A 19684-nucleotide genomic window follows, 5' to 3' on the forward strand; every position below is an offset into this window, starting at 1 on the left:
ACATTTAAATAATAATATATATATATATATATATATCATACTTTGGATATGGTTTATGGTTTAAACTTTTTGGCTTTACCTGTAAAGCTAATTTAAGGCTACCAATATGGTTAAAGCTAGTTTAACCCGAAACCTCAATCGTTGCTGATTTTCCTTTCCTTTTTTTTTTGAGCATTTAGTTTTCGTTTACATTTTATCATCGAGACTGTCATAGAGCTCTGCATCTGTGGGGATTTTCTCGGGGGTTTCCTCCACCGGTGCAGGTGGTGGCTCCTTGCTGGGATCGTAGACCTCAAACTCCTCGAACTCAATCTCATCGTATTTGCGACGCTCATAGATGCTCTTATCATTGGCCACATAATGACGAACTACGGTCTTGTCCACCACAGAGTTACTGCTGCTGGCATTGCTCAGACGACGCTCGGGAATGGGAGCTGCTGGTGCAGCTATCGAGGTTTGACTGTGAATATCCACGGGAACTATGATTTGTGGCGAGACCTTGGTCAGTTTGATGGTTTTTGTCACGGCAATCGTTTCGCTCGAATTTTCCTCCACTTCGCGCTGTTGCTGCTTTCGAATTCCAATTTTCTGACGCGGAGCTTCGATGGGCTTGCCCTTGGGAGGATTTGTCGTTGTCTTGACCAGAGTGTAGGCCAAGTCAACGTTTTTATTGCGACAAACTTTGTTGGCAGCAGCAGCAGCAGCAGCAGCAGTGGCAGCACCAGTTTGCTGGCTGTTCTTATTCTCAGTCACATCAAGGCGTATGTTCATGGCCTGACTTTCGTATGTGGGGAATGTTGTGTCCATAGTAAAGCCGTTGTAACCATTCTCCGGGTGACCATTAAAGTTTTCAGCCCTCTCGAGCTCCTGGGGCATGTCCCCCAGCACATTGATGTGATTATTTACTGTCACTTGGCGTCGCGGGACCTCATCCTTCCGCTCCTTCAGCTCCCTCTCCATCTCCAACTCCTTCTCCTTGGACAACGTTATCTGACTCTGACTGTTGATGGTCAGCTGGACATCATTGCCGGCCGTCGTCGTTCGATTCGCCTCGAAGTGATGAACCATTTTTCGAACCACTTCGCTATCGGCGCTGACCTCATCTTCTCCAGTTCCGGCCAGCTCCAGGCGACTGCTGCAGCTGTTGGACTTGACCAGCTTAAATTTGATGCCTGCGCACAGTGAAAGAAAAAGAAGAATCATATCGGTTTTTTACTGTCATTTTGTCAGAGGAGGATTTTATGCTCATCTCGGTCTAGGATGAAGTTATGAAGAGGTTTATGTTGGGAATAAAAGTTGTTTGTTAAGTTTTTAGTGGGTGGTTTAAGGATTTAGTGATCAAGTTTATAACTATCTCTCAGTTACTGTTTATTAAGACAAATTGTTAGCATTTAAGGATATTATTTCTCTCTCTGCATAACCCAATTATGAGAATGGTCTCAGGACCAGAATGAATCTTTCTGCCCACCTTGATATGAGTCCTGCTGTTGTTCTTCCAAGGCTTGTTTGGTTTGCAATCGATGTTCGCATCTCTCGCTCGGCAGGCATACATTGCAGGCCTCTATTTGACGTATTCGGGAGCGGGTGCCACTCCCTGTCATCGGCTGAGTGGGCTTTGTGGGCGGAACTGTGCTGCTGGCTGCGGTCTTATCCAGCACCCGTCCTCCGTAGTAGGTGACAGTTGAGCCGCACTCCCTTATCTTGGCCAGCACGTCCTGCAAAGGAAAAAGGAAAAGATTAGCCAACGGACTGTCATCAAAGGCTAATGGTCCATAAAGCCACACGCAAAAGGGCCGCACCCTAAAGGCTATACAGTTACCAAAAAAAATATTTGGCTTACGTAAGTCAGAAGTTATAGAAGCTTGAAGTTGGGAATGGAATATCTTCATTAGCTATGAATTAATTAAGTTTTTACTTCTAATGAAAGCATAATTAAGGGTTTAAGACCTTAGTTTTATATAGTTTTAACCATGTTATTAAGCCTACTTTTGGAGAACTTTAAGTCATTGAAAAACTGTAACTATCAAGCCATTATTTTAAGTACAACTTTCTAGGATTCAAATCTCATGTGATAAGAATGCTTTTGGCTTTCTTTCTGTGTACTCACATTGCTGACGTAATAGTTCTCACACATATCCTGCTCCACATCATCCTCGTACTGGTCATCCTGTTCATCGTCCTCCTCCTCCAGATGCTCGCCATTCTCCTGCTGCTCGGAATTTCCTAAATTATTTTCATAAATTTGCCGATAAAGGGACTCATTTGCTCCTGTTCCTCCACCAGAACCTGAACCCATACACCAGGTGCGTCGACTGGCGAATTTTGCACGAGCTTTGGCATTGGCAGCATTGCTATTGTGTCGTCGAACAACGTCCTGGACATGAACATCTTTGCAGGCCATGACCGGTGATTCCTGATGCTGATACTCCCCGCAGGGAGAACTCAAATCACCACTGGAAATTCCACTCGATAAACTCGCATTGTCCCAGTGCTTGGCCTTGTGCTCCTCCAGTAGTTCCATACCCTTGGGCTGTTCTTCACCAGCTCCCCCGTAACTCGTATCGATGGTTAGGTATCGATAGCCCCTGGCTCGTCTTGATTTGGGACTCAGTTGACAGGCAGAACCACCAAACTTTTGCTGGGATTGCACTAGCAATCCCTGGCCAGGCGTGGGCAGGACATTCTGCTCGAAGAAGCGACGAACATTGCGTACTGTATCAGGATCTGGTAGTTCATCTTCGTAGAGCTCTCTGTTTACCCTAACGGGTTGGTAGAAGAAATGCCTTTTGGCCGCAGCTCCTCCAATTTGTCTTTGCCGGGTTTTGCGTGGCTGGGAGCCAGAGGCATTCACTACCCTTGGAGGTTTTGGTGGTGGAATAGTTGTAGTCGTGGTAACATTATTAATGCCAACCTGTAAAGGTCGTTCTATTTTGGTCCTCACAGGCTCCACTATAACCACATTGTTATTACTCAGCAACTCCTGGAAGCTATATTCCTGCAGGTACTGAATGAGGCCATCGAACTGAGCCTCCTTTTTGTTTCGCGTGGAAAGGAAGTTGTTGCGTATCAGTTGCTGAGACTTCAGAACCTTATACCTTATATGATCGAACTGGTCCTGATCCTCATCTGGATCCTCATCCTGCTCCGGAGCAGCCTTAACAATGGTGGCCTTTTGAGCACCCTCACCCAACTCCACAATCTCTATGGATGGATGTGGCATCATGCTGCAGAAATCATTGCCAGCCGGGAGGGATTTATCCGTACATTGTGTTGTGGTTTCTCCACCCAACTGGAAGTGAATGCCTGGCTGGGTTTCCTTTGGCGGCTGTTCTGTTTTTAGTGTTTCTGGTTCATTGCCCGCCAGCTTGTTCCAATAGCATCTGACTGCATCTACTTTCTGCAGATATTCATTAGCCACCTCGCCTCCTGTCGAGCTAATTGTGCTGGCTAAGCTCCGAGCACTGCTCCGACGTCGCAGGGTGCCACCTGCCAACCCACCCCTGCCATCGACAACATGCAGTATCTGGGGTCGTGACATTTTGCCCCGGGAAAAGCTTGAATCGCTGCTGGAGGAGGGCAGAACCTTGACAGGTCGAGCCTTGTAAATTGGAGCACCGGTGCTAAGAATGCGATGTTCCAGCGGTTTGCCACTCGAAGAGCTCACCGAGCGGCGAAGAGGGCGTTGAATGGGATTACAAGTTGAATTTGAGTTTGAATTTGGTTTCGTCGTCGGGTTGGTGTTAGTCCGCGGTGTGGTTTCGTGATGTTTGTTCTCTTGGATGGCCTCCTTTTGGATGATATTGTTCTGGGCGTCGGTGACGATGATTTGAAAGGATGGCGTATCCTTAATTTGCTCCTGTCGCTCGCGGATTTCCTGGGCACGACGCTCGATTAGCCTGCTGAAATTGGCCACCTCAATGGCGGGCGCCTCTTTGGGTTGTTCCGGTTGGGCAATGGATACAGATAGATTGTCCTCCTCTTCTTCTACATCCGTTGGTGTATCCTCTGCTTGAGATTCCTCGGCGAAAGGTGGCGGCGGCGGTGGCAGTGGTTCCTCTTCCTCCTCCTCCTCTTCTTTAGCCTTTGGAACTTCCTCTTTTCCCTTGATTAACTCTCGTGTCTTTGACGTTTCTTTCACATCAATTTGCCGCTCCTGTGCGGAGAAGTCCTTGTTTATCTTTGGCTTTTCCTTATCCCTTTCCTTATCCTTTTCCTGTTGAGCTACTGAAGCTTCCCTTTCGCGTTCCCTTTCCCTTTCCTGGTACTCCCTTTGCCTGGCCTTCTGATGGGCCCGTCCGAAACGTCTAATGGAATCGTAGGTCTCCGCCCGGGTCACCTGCTGCTCCTTTTTGGCTTCTTTGCGTTGCTGCTGCCTCTGCTGGTTGTAGGACGATCTCAGCTCCTTGTCTATATTCTCGCAAACCTTCAGACTCACTCCTATATTGACATCCGGCAGGCTATGGTATTGATTCTCTGTGAGATTGGATTTATTGGGGGTTAACACAAAGGAATCCGTTGCCTGACGTTTCAGTTCCGGCGGTTGCTGCTTGACTTCCTCTTGCTTGAGTTTACGTTTCTCCACCACTGCCAGGATCTTGGGTTTGGGTGTATGTTCTACTTTCAGTACCTGGGTGAAGATCTGAGCCTCAACTTTGGCTGTGGAGGTTAGCAGGGGTGCAGGTTGATCTTCCTGATAAACGCTCTTCTTGTGCTGCTTAGCTTGTGGCTCGTAGACCGTATCCTCTATGGAAATGTGTAGTAAACTGCGGGTTTCCAACTCGCCACTTTCGCCACAACTAGTGAAAGTTCGCTGCTCAAAGGACTCGCAACTCTCGCCAATCAAAGTGCAATCTGAACTGTCTTCCGAGGAGAGATACACCGAATCATAGGCTATCAGCTTGTCCAACTGATCTTTGTTGTTGTTTTGCCTTAAAGTGCTGTCCGTGTCGCTGGTTTGTGGTTCCGTGGGCGTTTTCAGACTTTCCACAGCCTCCTCACCGGTCTCCTCTTCTTCACCCTCCTCGCTGCTCTCGAATCGTGTCCTTGTAGTGGTGGTTAGACTAATCAGTTCGTAGCTCTCCTCCACGTGATTGCCCTGTTGGTAGATCTCCTCGATGTGGGTTAAATCGTATTCCTGTTCCGAAAGCGAAGGACTATCTGTTTGATCATCCGAATTACTGGTGGTGGTCTCTGGAAAAACGCTACTTTGACTGTGTTCTGGACAGGATTCTCCACCTGTATCCAAGTGACGTTGTAGGCAGTTGGAGTGGTGATGATTCCTTTGCTGCTGCTGTCGTCTGGATTGATAGATCCTAGGTCTTTCCTTCAGTAAACTAACAGCGACTTGTTCGAGGGCTTCAAATTCCAGGGAAGAAGGTTGCTGTTGATCTAGATGGTTCTGATGCAGGGAGTTCTTGAAGTAGTCCGAGTTCAAGCTCTCCAAGTCGCTCTTGTCGTTGTGCCAAGGATGCAGTTGCTCACTCAGACCCAAAGCCAAGGCGTCCAAGCGTTTCAGATTATCATAATAGACATCAAAGTCACGCGATTGCCGTTGCTGCTGTTGATGTTGCTGTTGCTGCTGCTGTTGTAGCTGCTGCTGCTGTTGCTGCTGCTGCTGCTGATGCGAATCGCAAGTGCCCGAGTTGCTTCTCTGGCTGTGGGTGTCATCCGCCAGCTGATCTGCTGTCTGCTCACCCACCAAGGTCGCCTGATTCGGTTTGCCGTTCAATCTGTGGGTGGGAGAATCGAAACGGGAGGATGGGCTCGTTAATGAGTGTGCCATTGTTTGTGCCTTTGGCCTATCATAACTAAATTACATCTAATGGAAATGATGACTCCAGCCTTTAGATCTCCCACTTGGCCTCGTTTGAAGGGCCTCGATTGCAAACGTTTCAGTCATGTGATGTCTCAATCAATCAATTCGCACAAATCAGATGAACAAACAGAACAAACCAAACTGAGAGTGTCAGGCAGTCAAAAGTGGGTTCTTGTTTGTCATTCAAATGGCCAGCCAACTGCAGCAAAAAACGAGAACTACGACAGGTGATTGATAGAGTTGTTGGGGCAAACATGAAATTAAATGTGTCAAATCGTTGACGAAGGCATGGGCTTGGAGAGAATGTTGCTGCACTAAAGTGGAAAACGTTTCCTCTTGCTTTTTTGGATATTGTTTAGAAAAGAGCTTAGGGAAGAGTTCTTTAAAAGAAAACTAATAAACAGAAGTTAAACTAAAGAAAATTTCAATTTAATATCAAAGAAATATCTAACCTAAATGGACATTTTTGCATATTTCTTTAGACGTAAAAGTAATTTTGCTGAGCACTCAAATTTCATCGTTTATTTGCCTTTTGTGGTTTACCAATTTTTATTGCTCGTTGAAAAATATACAAAAAATACAAAAATAATCAAACTATAGCTGCAATCAATATTGATTTTATTTCAATAATATTTAATGTTAACTTCCTGTGTTTGCTTAGCACAAAAATAATAGTTTTCCCTTCTAAATTCAAATTTTCAATGAACAAGGCTTAAGGCTTAAAAACTTGTTTTGTGTGGAATAAAAACTGCACATCTGCTAATGGCTTTGCTGTGAAAGTTCTTAAGAAGAAAAACCACTTAAATATTTTTTAAATTGTTCCTAAAATATCAAAAATTAACCGTGTAGATTTCATAAAGTTTTCCTTTCTATCAGTACTTCGTTCTGAAGACCCTCTTATAGAGAACTCCAAGTCTAAGCCGCCTCTATTATCCCGCACCTAACTTCAGCTAGATGGCACTTTGGTCCGCATCCGTTTCAGTTGCACATTGCACTCGAGATCGAGTGGGGAGAAGGTTGATAGTTTACCCGGCCACTTGAAGCGATGATTTGCGGGAAATTAAATAAAAAAAAAAGTAGCGGAGGGGACAGAGTGCACTAGACCAGGAAGGATGCGATTCCGAGTGCCATGGCAACGTCGACGGCAGCTGTCATTGTCAGGATGCGAAGGATAACGTGTGTGTGTTAATGGCAGAATGAGTAGCGCGTAGCTAAAAGCTTTTTCCAGCTTACTGTCACAGTTTCCCTGGATAACTCATGCAACTCATACATGCAGCTGGGCAAACAATTGACTAACAACAAACTTTTGCAATTTTAATTAAGTTAAAAAAGAAAGAGAAAAAAGGGGGATAAACTACATACCCCGCACTAAAAATTAAGTGCTCGTAAAAATGAAATGATTCTTATGTAACATTCGATTTTGCAGTTGTCACCAATCAGGCTTAGGTTTAATCGACGAGCGCAGGTTATTTGCAGGCGCTTTTAATGCAACAATGACCTCGGGATAATGACCCTGACCGGTTGTCAAAGTCAGAAACAAAAAAAAAAGCTCTCTCACACAGAAACCACCGAAACCAGCACTACACGAGCACAAACGGAAAATGAAACAGCGACAACAAACCGACCGCAACAATTTGGCCGGCGGCCTGTGAATTGTTTAAACTGGAAATTGTGCCGAGACCTGTTGAGTTTGCGGCGAGCTTCGCTCAACGACTGATGGTTGATGCCTGCTGCCTGACACGACCAAATTCAGCTTGAATCGACCGGTGTTTACGCGGCGTATGCGTGTTGGCAAAACAAAGTTCTCTTTAGACTGTCGCCAGTTGTGCTCAAACATATCTTAAAGTTGTGAGTTTAGGGTGGAGAAAAGCGATTACTTAAATACTCTTTAGGGTATAGTTTTGTACAGTTTGACTTTAAATGGGAATATTACTTGGAAAATCAATGGAATATTTAGTTAAATGCCTTGGAAAATGGTTATAGAAAACAAGTTGGGCGGTGAGATCTCTAAGGTTTTGAAATCATTAAAAGTAAACTTTGTAAAATTACGAAAAAATGCCCAATAAAAAGCCCCGAAAAGTTAACATCAACATCTATCACTTAATTTTTCCTATAATGGATTTTCCTACACGATTTTCAATTGTTACTTTCCTCAAGGCCTAGAAAGTGTTGCCTCAAAACTTAGCTTTTCTTTAATACCCCAAAAAATAGTTGAATTTATGCCAAGCAATGCCTCTGACTCACTTACCTGGGCGATTCACGGAAAAATCCGCGATTAACGAGCCGGGCACGCGGTATTAGCTGCGATCGACGACGACTGCTGTTTGCCGATCCAATTTGCAGGTCGCTAAATGTCTCCTCACGTATTACGGCCAAACTTCGCGATCTTCTCAAACTGCACGATTCGCTGCCCAAAATGTCCAGCAAGGCGTTTGCAGCGGCTGTGGTTGCTGCTGTGGTTGTTGCACCAACATTTGCCTTGCCAGAGCTTGCGGATGTGTTGGTTGTGGTTGCCGCCGCCTCCTTTGAGGAGCCAACAGCCGTTGATGTCAGTGAAGAGGGCTCAAAGTTATCGTTGATTGGAAGTACTGAAAGGGGGATTAAAGTTAAAGGAAAGGATTTATTAACATTTATATAAGTAATTAATGCTTGCCAAGTTAATTAGCAAGAAAATTGATATCTTTATCTGACAATCAAGCAGATATCTCTATGATCTCTATTCCAAGTCCAATAATACCAATACACGACATGGCCGAGTGGATCCTATCCACCCGAAGGCCGTCACTCACCCGCGTAGCTATCGACTTGGTCTAGCGGAGCTTCCGCATCGAAACGCCAATAGAACTCGGCAATATCCAAGGCGTTCTCCTCCCTTTCGAGCTGGGTATAGTCCAGTGATCGAGCGTTTCTCAGCTGCCCGTTTCCGCTTCCGGCCACGCCCACCCGGCACTGGGTCCAGTGGGGCTGGGCGTGTGGATGATGAGAGTGGTGTGAGTGATGCAGATGGTGGTGGTTCTGCTGCTGCTGCTGCTGTTGCGGATTCGCTTGGTTGTGATGATGATGGAGGAGCTGCTGGGAGTGGCGACCTAAGCCAGAGCCAGCTGCTTCATGACAGCTGGTGGCCAAGTCGAGATGGGAAACGGATTTGTGGGTATGCCTCCAGCCAGCGGCTCTCAGCTGTGGACACCTCGGATCATGGGTGGTTTGCTGAAGGTGGTTGCTGTGATGGTGTCCACCAGTGGTGTCCTCTAAACGCACCCGATCCACGTAGTTGTGCTGGTAACTATAGCTGTCCTTGCCCCTGCAAAAGGATAATGCCAAGGGGGTAAATTTCGAGGTCGTTATAGAGTTGGTTGTAAATTCAAAAAGCCATAAATTATTTGAAATGCCTGTATGAATATGTTTTGTAATGCTATTTATGTTTTTAGCCAAGTTTAATTGCTTGATTTCTTGGCCTATAAATTAGTATAGGATTAAGTCTGTGACCGTAAACATGATTTTAGGCCGTGATAAGTGCTATAAATTTAGGATGTTTACTAACAAACCTAAACCTAAAGGTTCTCCTACTTTATCACAACATTATTTAGTTTTCTTTCTGCTTTCTAGACCAATTTCCCCTTGTTAAAGGCAATGAATTACCTTCCCATTTGGGGAGAAAATAGATGGCCATGAAGTGCATAAGGTATTGCCTCGATTTTATGAGCCATTGCCACCTGTCCGCCGGTTAAATGAAGCTCCAATGGTGATTCTGCAGTGTCGTAAACATTAGTTTTGCCCGCTGTGTCGACTGGCATTGCAATCATTCATTCGAGCCAAACGCGAAGGTAGACGACTCACAGACTCTGCAGACTATAAAAGTCAAACAAATTTTACGAGGCAGCGAGAACAGGAAAGTTTGTTCTGCAAAGCGTTTAAGCCAAAGGACTTACTATTTGCTTACCGCCTTTCGCCACCGCAATCGATGGATGGATGTGTGTGTGAGTGGGTGGCTGGCTGGCTGGCTGGCTAAACGTGCATCCTTGACTGATTGGGGAAAAATTGCTTAGCCAGCAGCTTTTTTACCCACCTGAGCTGCCAAATGAAGCGTGAGGAGCGCGACTCTGGTGTTTCGCCGGTTGCAAAGCCGGAAAAGCCAGAAAAGCTATTTGCCATTTGTAAATGGAAAACGAAAACGTCTGCCACGGATTGGCAGATTGATTGTGAAAATTGCTCTCGTTCTTTGGTCGATATGGGGAATTCTGCGTAGTATTTGAGTTATTGGTAGAGCAGTTCAGGGAGATACTTGACTGGTCATGGATCGTGAAAATTGAAATACTTTGTGTTTGATGGGCTGTCCTAACCTTTTCAATCTTGTTTTCTATCGTCACTAAAGAGTTGAATGAGGAATGAGGTACTTCTTAGGGTAACTTTTATATTTGGCAGTTATCAAAGTTGATTTTAAGTCTCTCCAGTAATAAACTAGAAAATTCTGAAACTTTTTGAAAGCGAAAACAAACTTAAAATCAATGAACTTTCATCTTAAAGTAACATCTTATTTCCATTTCCCTCAAAACTTTTATGTAACTCAAATTTAAATGCTACTTTATGTCCGTTTCAGGAATTTTTCAGAATTCTATAAAACCAAAAAATACCTTGAAAAGTTGGCAAACTTTATAAAAGCACTGGCAGACTCAATAATAATTTTACTACTTTTACTATTTCAGAAAAGTTCGAAACTGAAGTAAAAATGTTATAATGACTAGCCTAGCCTAGCCTTGGATAACTTTTACTCTAATCTCCGACTAATTTGCATCCAACAAAATGCTTTCAAATGCTCAAAGTTCAGAGGGAGGCATACTCCCATGACCCCACCCCGCCTGCCATAGTTTCCGTGTTAATTGCACCTGTCTCATTGCTCCTGCTCTTGAGTCCTGATGGTGGAGAAGGATGTGCCAGCGTTGAATACATTTTAACGGATGGTTGCATTTTAGAGGCGAGTCATTACAATTGCAAATGTTGCCAACTAATGTTTAACTGTGCGGCGTTTTCAGGCCGCGCCATTCTGGCGCCTGCATTTTAGATCTCCTGCCGTTTGTCCTTAATCCGGCTACCATTCCTTCTGCTGACATTGCCAAGCGGCGCCTGACTTTATGGACCAAGAAGCTGACATAAAAATAAAGAATAGAGAGCCAGAAAGTGCTGAACACAGTAGTCCTGCCAACTGCTTTGCATTGGCCTGGGCTGGCCTCCATTAGGTTGTTTTTGGCTAGCCTACTTTTAGGGGGCTCTCTAATAACATACACTCACATGTCCAGGAGGAGGAAAAGGTTAATGGGTTTTTGCTCTTTTTTCACTAGGGTTTCAGGTATTTTGTGGCACATTGAGTTTGTATTTCACTTAAAAGTTAATTAGCCGAATGTCAACACTGTGTGGCATGCCTCTAAACTGTTTAGATGCGTGTTTGGTTGCTGAGGAAAGTTGTTGTTTCTTACTTCTTTTGTTCCCTAACTTTAGACTCCCGCTGAATGTTGTTTTTGCACTTTTATTTCCTTGCAATTGCTTTGCCTTAAGATTTTAATCACCCCGGGCAATAAGTTCGTTCGACGACGAATATAAAACAACTTTTTAACTGCCTTTAATGCCATTTTATGACTGACAGCAGGGCTTTTAAGAACATTCTGTTTCGCTGCTGCTTTGGCACAAATAAAAATACAAAAAAATCCAACAAAAAAATACAAAATTTCGAATTCATTTTCCAGTCACGTGTTGGCCTTTTTGTTTCGTTTCAAACTCGATTTTACTGTGACACGCGCCGAATTAAATTTCTCACTTTTGTGGCACATCTGGCCAAGGGCAGGTATGAGAAAAAAAAACTCAAACGCGATTTGCGTGCGATTAGCCAGCGATTTTCAACGCGCTATTGGCTAAAATGAAAACAAACAGCCAGCCACTAACGGCTGTAAATAAATAATGAGAAAAAAACAAAAAACCTAATTAAAAGTACAAATTATTTAGCACAGCTCAGAGAAACATTATTGCAGCTGACTGGCAGCGAAACAAAGAAGTTGAGGCCTTAAATATTAAGAGCCAGCTAATTAAATTATAAACCAACAACAGCAAAAAAAAGAAAATGCTGTTAAATAAACATGTTCGTGGCAAAAATGGAAATGGCAGAAACTCGCATGACAGCCCCAAATTAATTAACACAGATATCTATTGGGTGCAAAAATAAGCAAACCGGCAAACCTGCAAACCGCCGAATGCCGATTTACATGAAAACCAGCCAAGCGCCACAGCATAAACTAGCAAACTAACTAACAAAAAGTAAAAAAATAAAAACTTTAAATCATTTGCAATCGGCATTCCCACACGGCCAGACAATAGATTTTCAATTGTGCAAAAATAGAATTAATATCAAATAAAAGAACTGAAATAATCAGAGCGTATTGTTCAAGACTCGATCTCAATCACATCTCATCCATTGCGATTGTAACGAACGAAACCTGTCGAAACTGTTGCAAGCGGAATGATGATGGGGCTAGCCAGGTAGGCCAGCCCAGCGGCGACATTTCGAATGACATTTTCCAAAATTGCTAACTTGCCGCAACATTGCTGCTGCTGTAGGTCAGGCGAAGAGGAGTTGCGAATGCTAAATGCTAAATCAATTTTCTGCTGCTGTAACTGCGGTGGCCCGCAAATTGCATTTCAGCCTTTGCCGGGCTCTGGCTGCTTTTTCAATGCGGCTGCGGGACATAAATTAAGCCAAAACTTGCCGCTGCCAACTCTGTCAATGAGTGGACAAATAAGTTTGGCCATTTGCCGCAGGACACTCAATCATCTGAAAGTGGTTAGGGGTAGCCTACAGTCAAACTTCTACTCTGCCTGAATTAATAGTTTCCACTAACAACTTAATAAATTCAGAAATTGGGGGGCTGATTATATCTTTCGGTTTTCTTGCTTCAAGTAATTATGTTAAATTGGCTGAGCAAAGTTGGCTATTTAGTCTACAAAATCCTCGATCATGCTTTCGTGTAGTGCAGACGCGTTTTTGCATTGCTGCGGATTTCATTGTGTAGAGTCTATGGACAAGTCCACGTTTGTGGCAAAGCGTAATTCTTTTGTGAATTTCTACGAATTCTTGGTAAAAAGTCAATGGACAAGTCCACATCTGTGGCAAAATAAATCCCCCGGTAAATTGTTTCAAAAAGTCGCTGTCAGTGCTCCCACGACCCGTTAGTTGTGCTCGTCGCGAAAACAAGTTGAACAGTTAGTCAGAACAAGTGGAACAATAAGAAGACGAAAACGAAAACAAAATCACGATCGATCGATACAAATTAAAAAAAAGAGATTAATAAAATAAAAATTTAATTCACCCCTCGGCGGGTCTGAGCCAAGTACGTCCCGGCTGAGGGGCTTGCGCTTGCCCCCCTAGGCTACGATCAGTGCTTGTCGCTGTTGGGATAAGCGACCATCTAACAATCCAGTCGGTAAAGCAGTGCACGGAAGTGCCTAAAATCGTACAATGTCTCGCCTTTCAGACTCCGAGGATGAGCTAAACATAAGAAAGACTGTAGCACGTCATCAGCAAACAATGAAAGAAGCGTTAAATAACTTCAGCCGAATATATGCTTCTACCTCAAGCGCCAAGCCATTACCATCATTCGACGAACGTGAACCGGAATTATCAGCCATTAACGGCGACGACGAAGACTGGTGGACCCCAAGATCGACTAACAACAAACGTCGCCTCGAATCAAGATCACCGAATAAAGTCAGCAAAGTTCAAAGAAACTCGAATAGCCCTAAAACCATTCTTCCAGCTAACCGTTTTTCTGAATTATCGGACATCGACACTGACATTGAGGTGGCAGGTTCTCATCGACCGACCAGACCTATTGAAAACCCTAGTACGTCTGCCGGATTAAGGCAGGCTGCCAACAAAACTTCTTCTTCTTCATCAACTAACAACAACAACAGCAAAAATCCTTCTGGATGCCAGGAACAACCAGCCTCCCACAAGCCACCCCCTATTGTGGTTAATCATTGTGAAAACCTAAATGGTCTCATAAGATCAATAGACAAAATTGTTGACCCATGCAAGTACTCATTAAAATGCCATCCAAATAACTCTGTATCTATCCTAGCAGTAGACTCTGATGCGTACAGAGCTATTACTAAATCTTTAACAGCCAAAAAAGTGCCGTTCCATTCGTGGCAACTAAAAGAAGAGAGATCCTACCGTGTAGTTATCCGTGGTATCCATCATTCTGTACCCGATGACAACATTAAGGAAAGCCTTACCTCAGCTGGACACACGGTTCGGTTTGTCAACAGACCTAGGAGCCGATTTGACAAAACACAGTTTGTCAACTTGGTTTTTGTCGAGCTAGAACCGGCGGCTAACAACAAAGAAATTCATGAGGTCAAGACTCTTTGTCGGCAACGGGTTCAAGTTGAGCTCCCTTATAAGAAGGATGATGTCGTGCAATGCCACCGGTGTCAAGCATTTGGGCACACCAAGAATCACTGCCAAAAACTCCACAACTGCGTCAGATGTGGCTTACAGCACGGCCTGGAGGCGTGCTTAAAGGATGTTCATCCGGTCAAGTGTGTGAACTGTGGCGGCAACCATACAGCTAGCTATAAAGGTTGTATTGTCTATCAGCAGATTGCAAGTCGGCGGAAAATTAGTACATCAAGGCGTACCACCACTCTCCAACAGCAACCTACCTCCATTCCTCGGACAAATCCTGTATTTCCGAGCTCCTACGCTAACGCTGTCCGTGGACAAACTAGTTATCCCACACCCACTCAGAGCCAACAACAGTTTCCTCCGCTGGGCAGCAATAACAGGAAACAAAGTCCGACTCTTCATCACAATGCACCACCTCGACAGGAGCGGCCGGTGCCCCAACTACAGCAGCAACAAGTACACCCACAGCAATCTCTACTCCAACAACAGCGGCGCACCACGCAGCAGTCAGTCAATGATATTCAATGGCAACGTCAAGAGCAAATGTTCTTGCAATCGAACGAAAGACTGTCGGTCCTTGTAGCTCAGTTTGACAAGATGTTCCAAATGATGGTGTCGATGATGGGTCTTGTTTCTAAATTGCTACCACAACACCCTCTAGGAGGAGCTGAAGCCTTCGCTGGATCTCTCCCGGTTCATGTAACGCAACCATGAGTCAAATCGGCCTTAACATTGGTGTGTGGAACGCTGACGGTCTCACTAGCAAAGCCCTTGAGCTAGAGCTCTTTGTTCAAAAGCCATGATATTGATATTATGCTAGTTAGTGAAACACACTTTTGTTCAAGGTCATATTACAACTTGCATGGTTACGATACCCATCAAGCGAACCATCCTGCCGATCGGAAACGCGGTGGCTCTGCCATAATTATAAAATCCTGCCTTCAATGTTACCAGTCTTATAGTTTACAAAGTCCAAATATTCAATGTGTCTCAGTTAAAGTCAAAACCGTCCTTGGTGAAATATCTATTGCGTCTATTTATTGTCCGCCTAACTTTCAATGCTCTGCCGAAGACTTTGAAAAACTCTTTGACGATCTGGGAACAAACTTCATAATCGCTGGTGATTGGAATGCCCACCATCGACTCTGGGGGTCTCGAAATTCAACCTCCCGCGGAAGAGCGCTCGCGGAACTTGTTCAAGGATCAAATTTCCAGGTCCTTGCAACTGGAGGACCCACACATTATCCATACAGCCAGAATTCGCCAACAGCCATTGACTTTGCAGTCTACAGAGGGATACGCCCGGAGAGTCTTTCTATTACAGAATATTTCGAACTGAGCTCTGATCACATTCCACTAATAATTTCATTAAGAGTCGCTGCGTTAAAAATTAGTCGGCGGCCTCAAATTCTTCCTCGTAATGCAAGTGTTCCGCGGTTTCAGGCGGTAATTAACAGACTTGTTAATCTCAATATGGTGCTCAACTCCCCTGAAGATATCGACGATGCAGTTGAAACTTTTGCTCGGAACATTCATATCGCTGCGGAATCGTCAACCTACGGGCAAGTCTCCAAACCTTCCAATCCATCTCAGGCACTTTTAAAACCTGAGATTATGGACTTGGTAAGGCTGAAAAGATCATTGCGCCGTAGATTTATGAGGTCCCAAGATCCAGTCGACAAAAGAGCATATCGACGTACTGAAGACGAGCTTAAAAAACTCCTGCGTATAACCAAGCGTGAGTTCTTTGAGGAAATGCTTCTCAATGCGGACCCCAGCAAACCTTACGGCTTCAATCTCTGGAAAGCTACAAGGAAATTAAAAAGGCAGCCTCTTAGGAAGATCCCAATTAAGAAAACAGACGGTACATGGTGCAAATCAGACTCAGAGATCTCATTAGCTTTTGCCGAAGAACTAGAGCAACGCTTTCAGCCATTCAACCTTGCGAGCTCGGAGGATGTCGCTGACACTCGGGCCTTTCTCAACTCTCCTGCTCCGGATGCACTCCCCATAAAGCACATAAGTCCAAAAGAGGTTTGCCTCCATATTCAAAAGCTACGCTCCAGCAAGGCGCCAGGATTTGATGGCATTGATAGCAGGGTTGCTAAGGCTCTCCCTAAAAAGGGAGTCCTGTTTCTTGTTCTCATTTTCAACTCGATGTTACGTATCCACCACTTCCCGTCCCAATGGAAGTGTGCCGTGATAACGATGATTCCAAAGCCAGGAAAACCGGAGAACCTTGTTGGATCATACAGGCCGATAAGCTTACTACCTACGTTCTCTAAAATATTCGAGAGAATATTCCTTAGTAGAATTATGGGAGTAAGAACCATACAGGACGCCATTCCCGACCACCAGTTTGGTTTTAGGAAGCAACATGGGACTCCTGAGCAAGTCCATCGAGTTGTGCACCATATTCTGAATGCCTTTGAAAACAAACAATACAGCTCTGCTATCTTCCTCGACGTTAAGGAAGCCTTTGATCGCGTGTGGCATGATGGCCTGCTGTATAAGCTGAAATCTCTTCTCCCGACTGCCCAATTCCTCTTACTTAAATCATATTTACTTGGTCGAAGTTTTATGGTTGAAGTAAGAGGAGTGAGGTCAAGCATAAGATCTGCTCGTGCTGGGGTTCCACAGGGGAGTGTCCTGGGTCCCGTGCTGTATACTCTGTTCACTTCTGACCTGCCTTGTCCGAATGAACCAAACACACTTCTGGCCACCTACGCCGATGACACGGCGTTCCTAGTCAACTCCTCTTGCCGTATCGAGGCATCAAGAATCACCCAGGAATTTCTGGACACATACGGCAAGTGGACCAACAGGTGGAACATAGCGATTAATGGAAGGAAATCACAACACTGCTGTTTCGCTTGAGAGTGCAGTCCCTTCCGGAGGTCAAACTTCACGACGACATCATTCCGCAATCATCACAGGCGCAGTACCTGGGCCTCATTTTAGATAAGCGCCTCACGTGGAGGCAGCATACTTCGAAAATAGCAGCTACTTGTCGTTCCAAGCTTAGGAAACTCTACTGGTTGCTTAAGCCAACGAGCAAGCTAAGCCTAGCTAACAAAGTGCTACTGTACAAATCAATTGTGGTGCCCTCGATGATGTACTGCATCCAACTATGGGGCTTGGCTTCGGATTCTAACGTCATGAAAATTCAAAGGGTTCAAAACCGGGCGTTACGCATGATTGCAAATGCGCCTTGGTACGTCAGAAACAAAGCTCTAGAAGATGACCTCCACATTCCCTCTATTAGGGAACAGATAAACAGGCACTCGAGTCGGTATAACGATCGTCTCACAGCTCACACAAACCACCTAGCCTCCTCGCTAGCTCACACTACTATAAGAAGACGTTTAAAGCGAAGGCATCCAGCCGATCTCTGGACAAGAGGACGCCAAATTTCTCGAGTCCTAAAGCAGTAAATTTAGCATTAGCATTTAGCATTGATCTCTAGTTATCTAGTTATAAAAATTTGTTAATTTCCTTCCTGTTAGGTATTTATGTTATTTTGTTCTATGTAGTACTCAACGTATTATAGCCATTAAGTTGGCTGATTGACGTTTAATAAATATTAATATTGTTATATCAAAAAAAAAAAAAAAAAAAAAAAAAAAGTCTACAAAATGTTGTCAGAACTTACTCCATTATAAACTTAACTTACACCTTTCTTAAATGGTTATGAAGTTATCATCTTAAAGAAGTTAATTTAACTTCAAGCTGCTGATTAAATCTTTAACCTCAACGCCAGCTCAACTTCAATTACTTAACTTAAGTTAAGTGACAAATTCCCAGCATAAAGCTGATTTAATCTCCCAGTTTTACCCCAATTAATTGTTAATTTTCCCACTCTTACCCTAACCATATCTTACCCAAAATGACAAATGAATTCCTTAAATCATTAATGCTTTAAGATTAATGGGCCATTGATTCCTGGAGGCTTTGTACGAAAGCTAATGATTGAGGTTGTCTTTCATTTATCACAAATATTTTGCTTTTGGCCCTTTGTGGGTCACATCTTCACTGCGAAAACAAACATTCATCTTGTTCGCCATTGGCCATATTCCCAGGTTTTGGCCCACTTGAATGCTTTCTATTGACGGCGCCCGCCTTTGCACACTTTGTTGATTTTTGTGGTTAATGCAAAATGAGTTTATTGTCCATGAAATGGCCAAAAAGCCATAAATAGCAGAGGAAAAAACGCGCGCGATATTTTGTTGCCACTTTTCTCTGTTTTTCTCTCGGTTGTTGCCGCTTTTACATCGCATCGTCGACTGAAATGTTGAAAATTATTGAGCGCATGCGCCGCTGCCTTTCGTGGTGGCAAGGTGGCGACTGCGCAGCCACGGCTCTGCTGACGTCCATAAAAAAAAAAAATCCAGCTTATTTGTTTGTTATTATTTTGTTAACCTTTTTCAGTGGCACGCTGCCCCGCCTGCAGCAACAATGGTGCAATTTCAAGTCTCAAGTTTCAAAGTTTCAGTCGCTTAGTCGCTGGCTTTTATGACCAGCCGGGGTGGGCCTTGTACAGTTAATGAAATTTTCTTTCGTTTAATCGCAATGGCAAAGTGAAAAGTAATTTGGCGCCCAATTAAACCGAAAACCAGTAGCAAACTGTGCACTCATTATCGAGTCGAGATGTTGACTCTGCAAATGGCAATTGCCGCACCATCAAATACGAATTTGTAATCCGCACGAGGGGATAATGTGGTGGGGGGTGGGGTTGAGGGTCTTAGAAGGTGAAAGGTCGTGGAAACCCCTTTTTCTTTCTCCCAAACTCCCAAACCCTTTCGCCAGCTCTCTCTGGAGATGATGCCTTTTGAATGACAAATGAGCTAGGTCGGCTTCTGTTGTTTTGCTTAACTCGGTGGGATAAGCTGTTAAGGTTGTAGTACAGTGGTTAAGGTATTTTTTGTAAATTCATTAAGAACTTGTTTTACTTTTAAATTCATTTCCTTATCTTAAAGTTCAAACTGTTATAGATTTAGCATTTAATATGATTTATTTCAGCTTTTTCCCTTAACTTCTTTAACTTGAACTTGAACTTGAACTTTAATTTTCATAATTTAATTTTTCCCCTCAATAATTTCCCAAAACATACCGCAAGAATAATTGTTTAACAAAAGTTGGTTTTCCTAAAATGTTCGAGAAAAGTTTTCTCTCCTCTCCTCACTCTGGGCCCACTGTGTGTGGCGCTACCATGTGGCAATGTTCGTGAATAATGCAAAACAAAAAGTTCCCAATGGCAAGGGGTCGGCTGATGGGCCCGGCTCTGGCTTTGGCTCTGCCTTTCGAGCCCCAGCAATGAACTCAAGTGAACTATAGAGCCATAGAGCCACAAGTACTCAACCCTCTTCCCCTCCTAACTAACTCGTTGTTGCTGTTGCTGTTGAACTTTTGACTGTGGC

General features: G+C 44.0%; 2 protein-coding genes across 3 annotated transcripts in view; one reads left to right on the plus strand and one right to left on the minus strand.

Annotated features, from left to right (window-relative positions):
- The window catches only part of LOC108114231 (calcium uniporter protein, mitochondrial), a 50003-nt gene that overhangs the window by 13443 nt on the left and 16876 nt on the right, over positions 1 to 19684 (plus strand). The window lies entirely within an intron of this gene.
- On the minus strand, positions 43 to 9967 carry LOC108114230 (protein javelin). The gene is given in 8 exon segments (XM_041818341.1): positions 43 to 1172; positions 1469 to 1715; positions 2108 to 5729; positions 7441 to 7465; positions 7468 to 7496; positions 8064 to 8403; positions 8605 to 9116; positions 9882 to 9967. Coding segments are annotated over 8 exon segments (5847 nt in total). The 3' UTR covers positions 43 to 186.

The sequence above is a fragment of the Drosophila eugracilis genome, unplaced genomic scaffold (genome assembly GCF_018153835.1).
Source record: "Drosophila eugracilis isolate 14026-0451.02 unplaced genomic scaffold, ASM1815383v1 contig_2154, whole genome shotgun sequence".
Lineage (NCBI taxonomy): Eukaryota > Metazoa > Arthropoda > Insecta > Diptera > Drosophilidae > Drosophila > Drosophila eugracilis.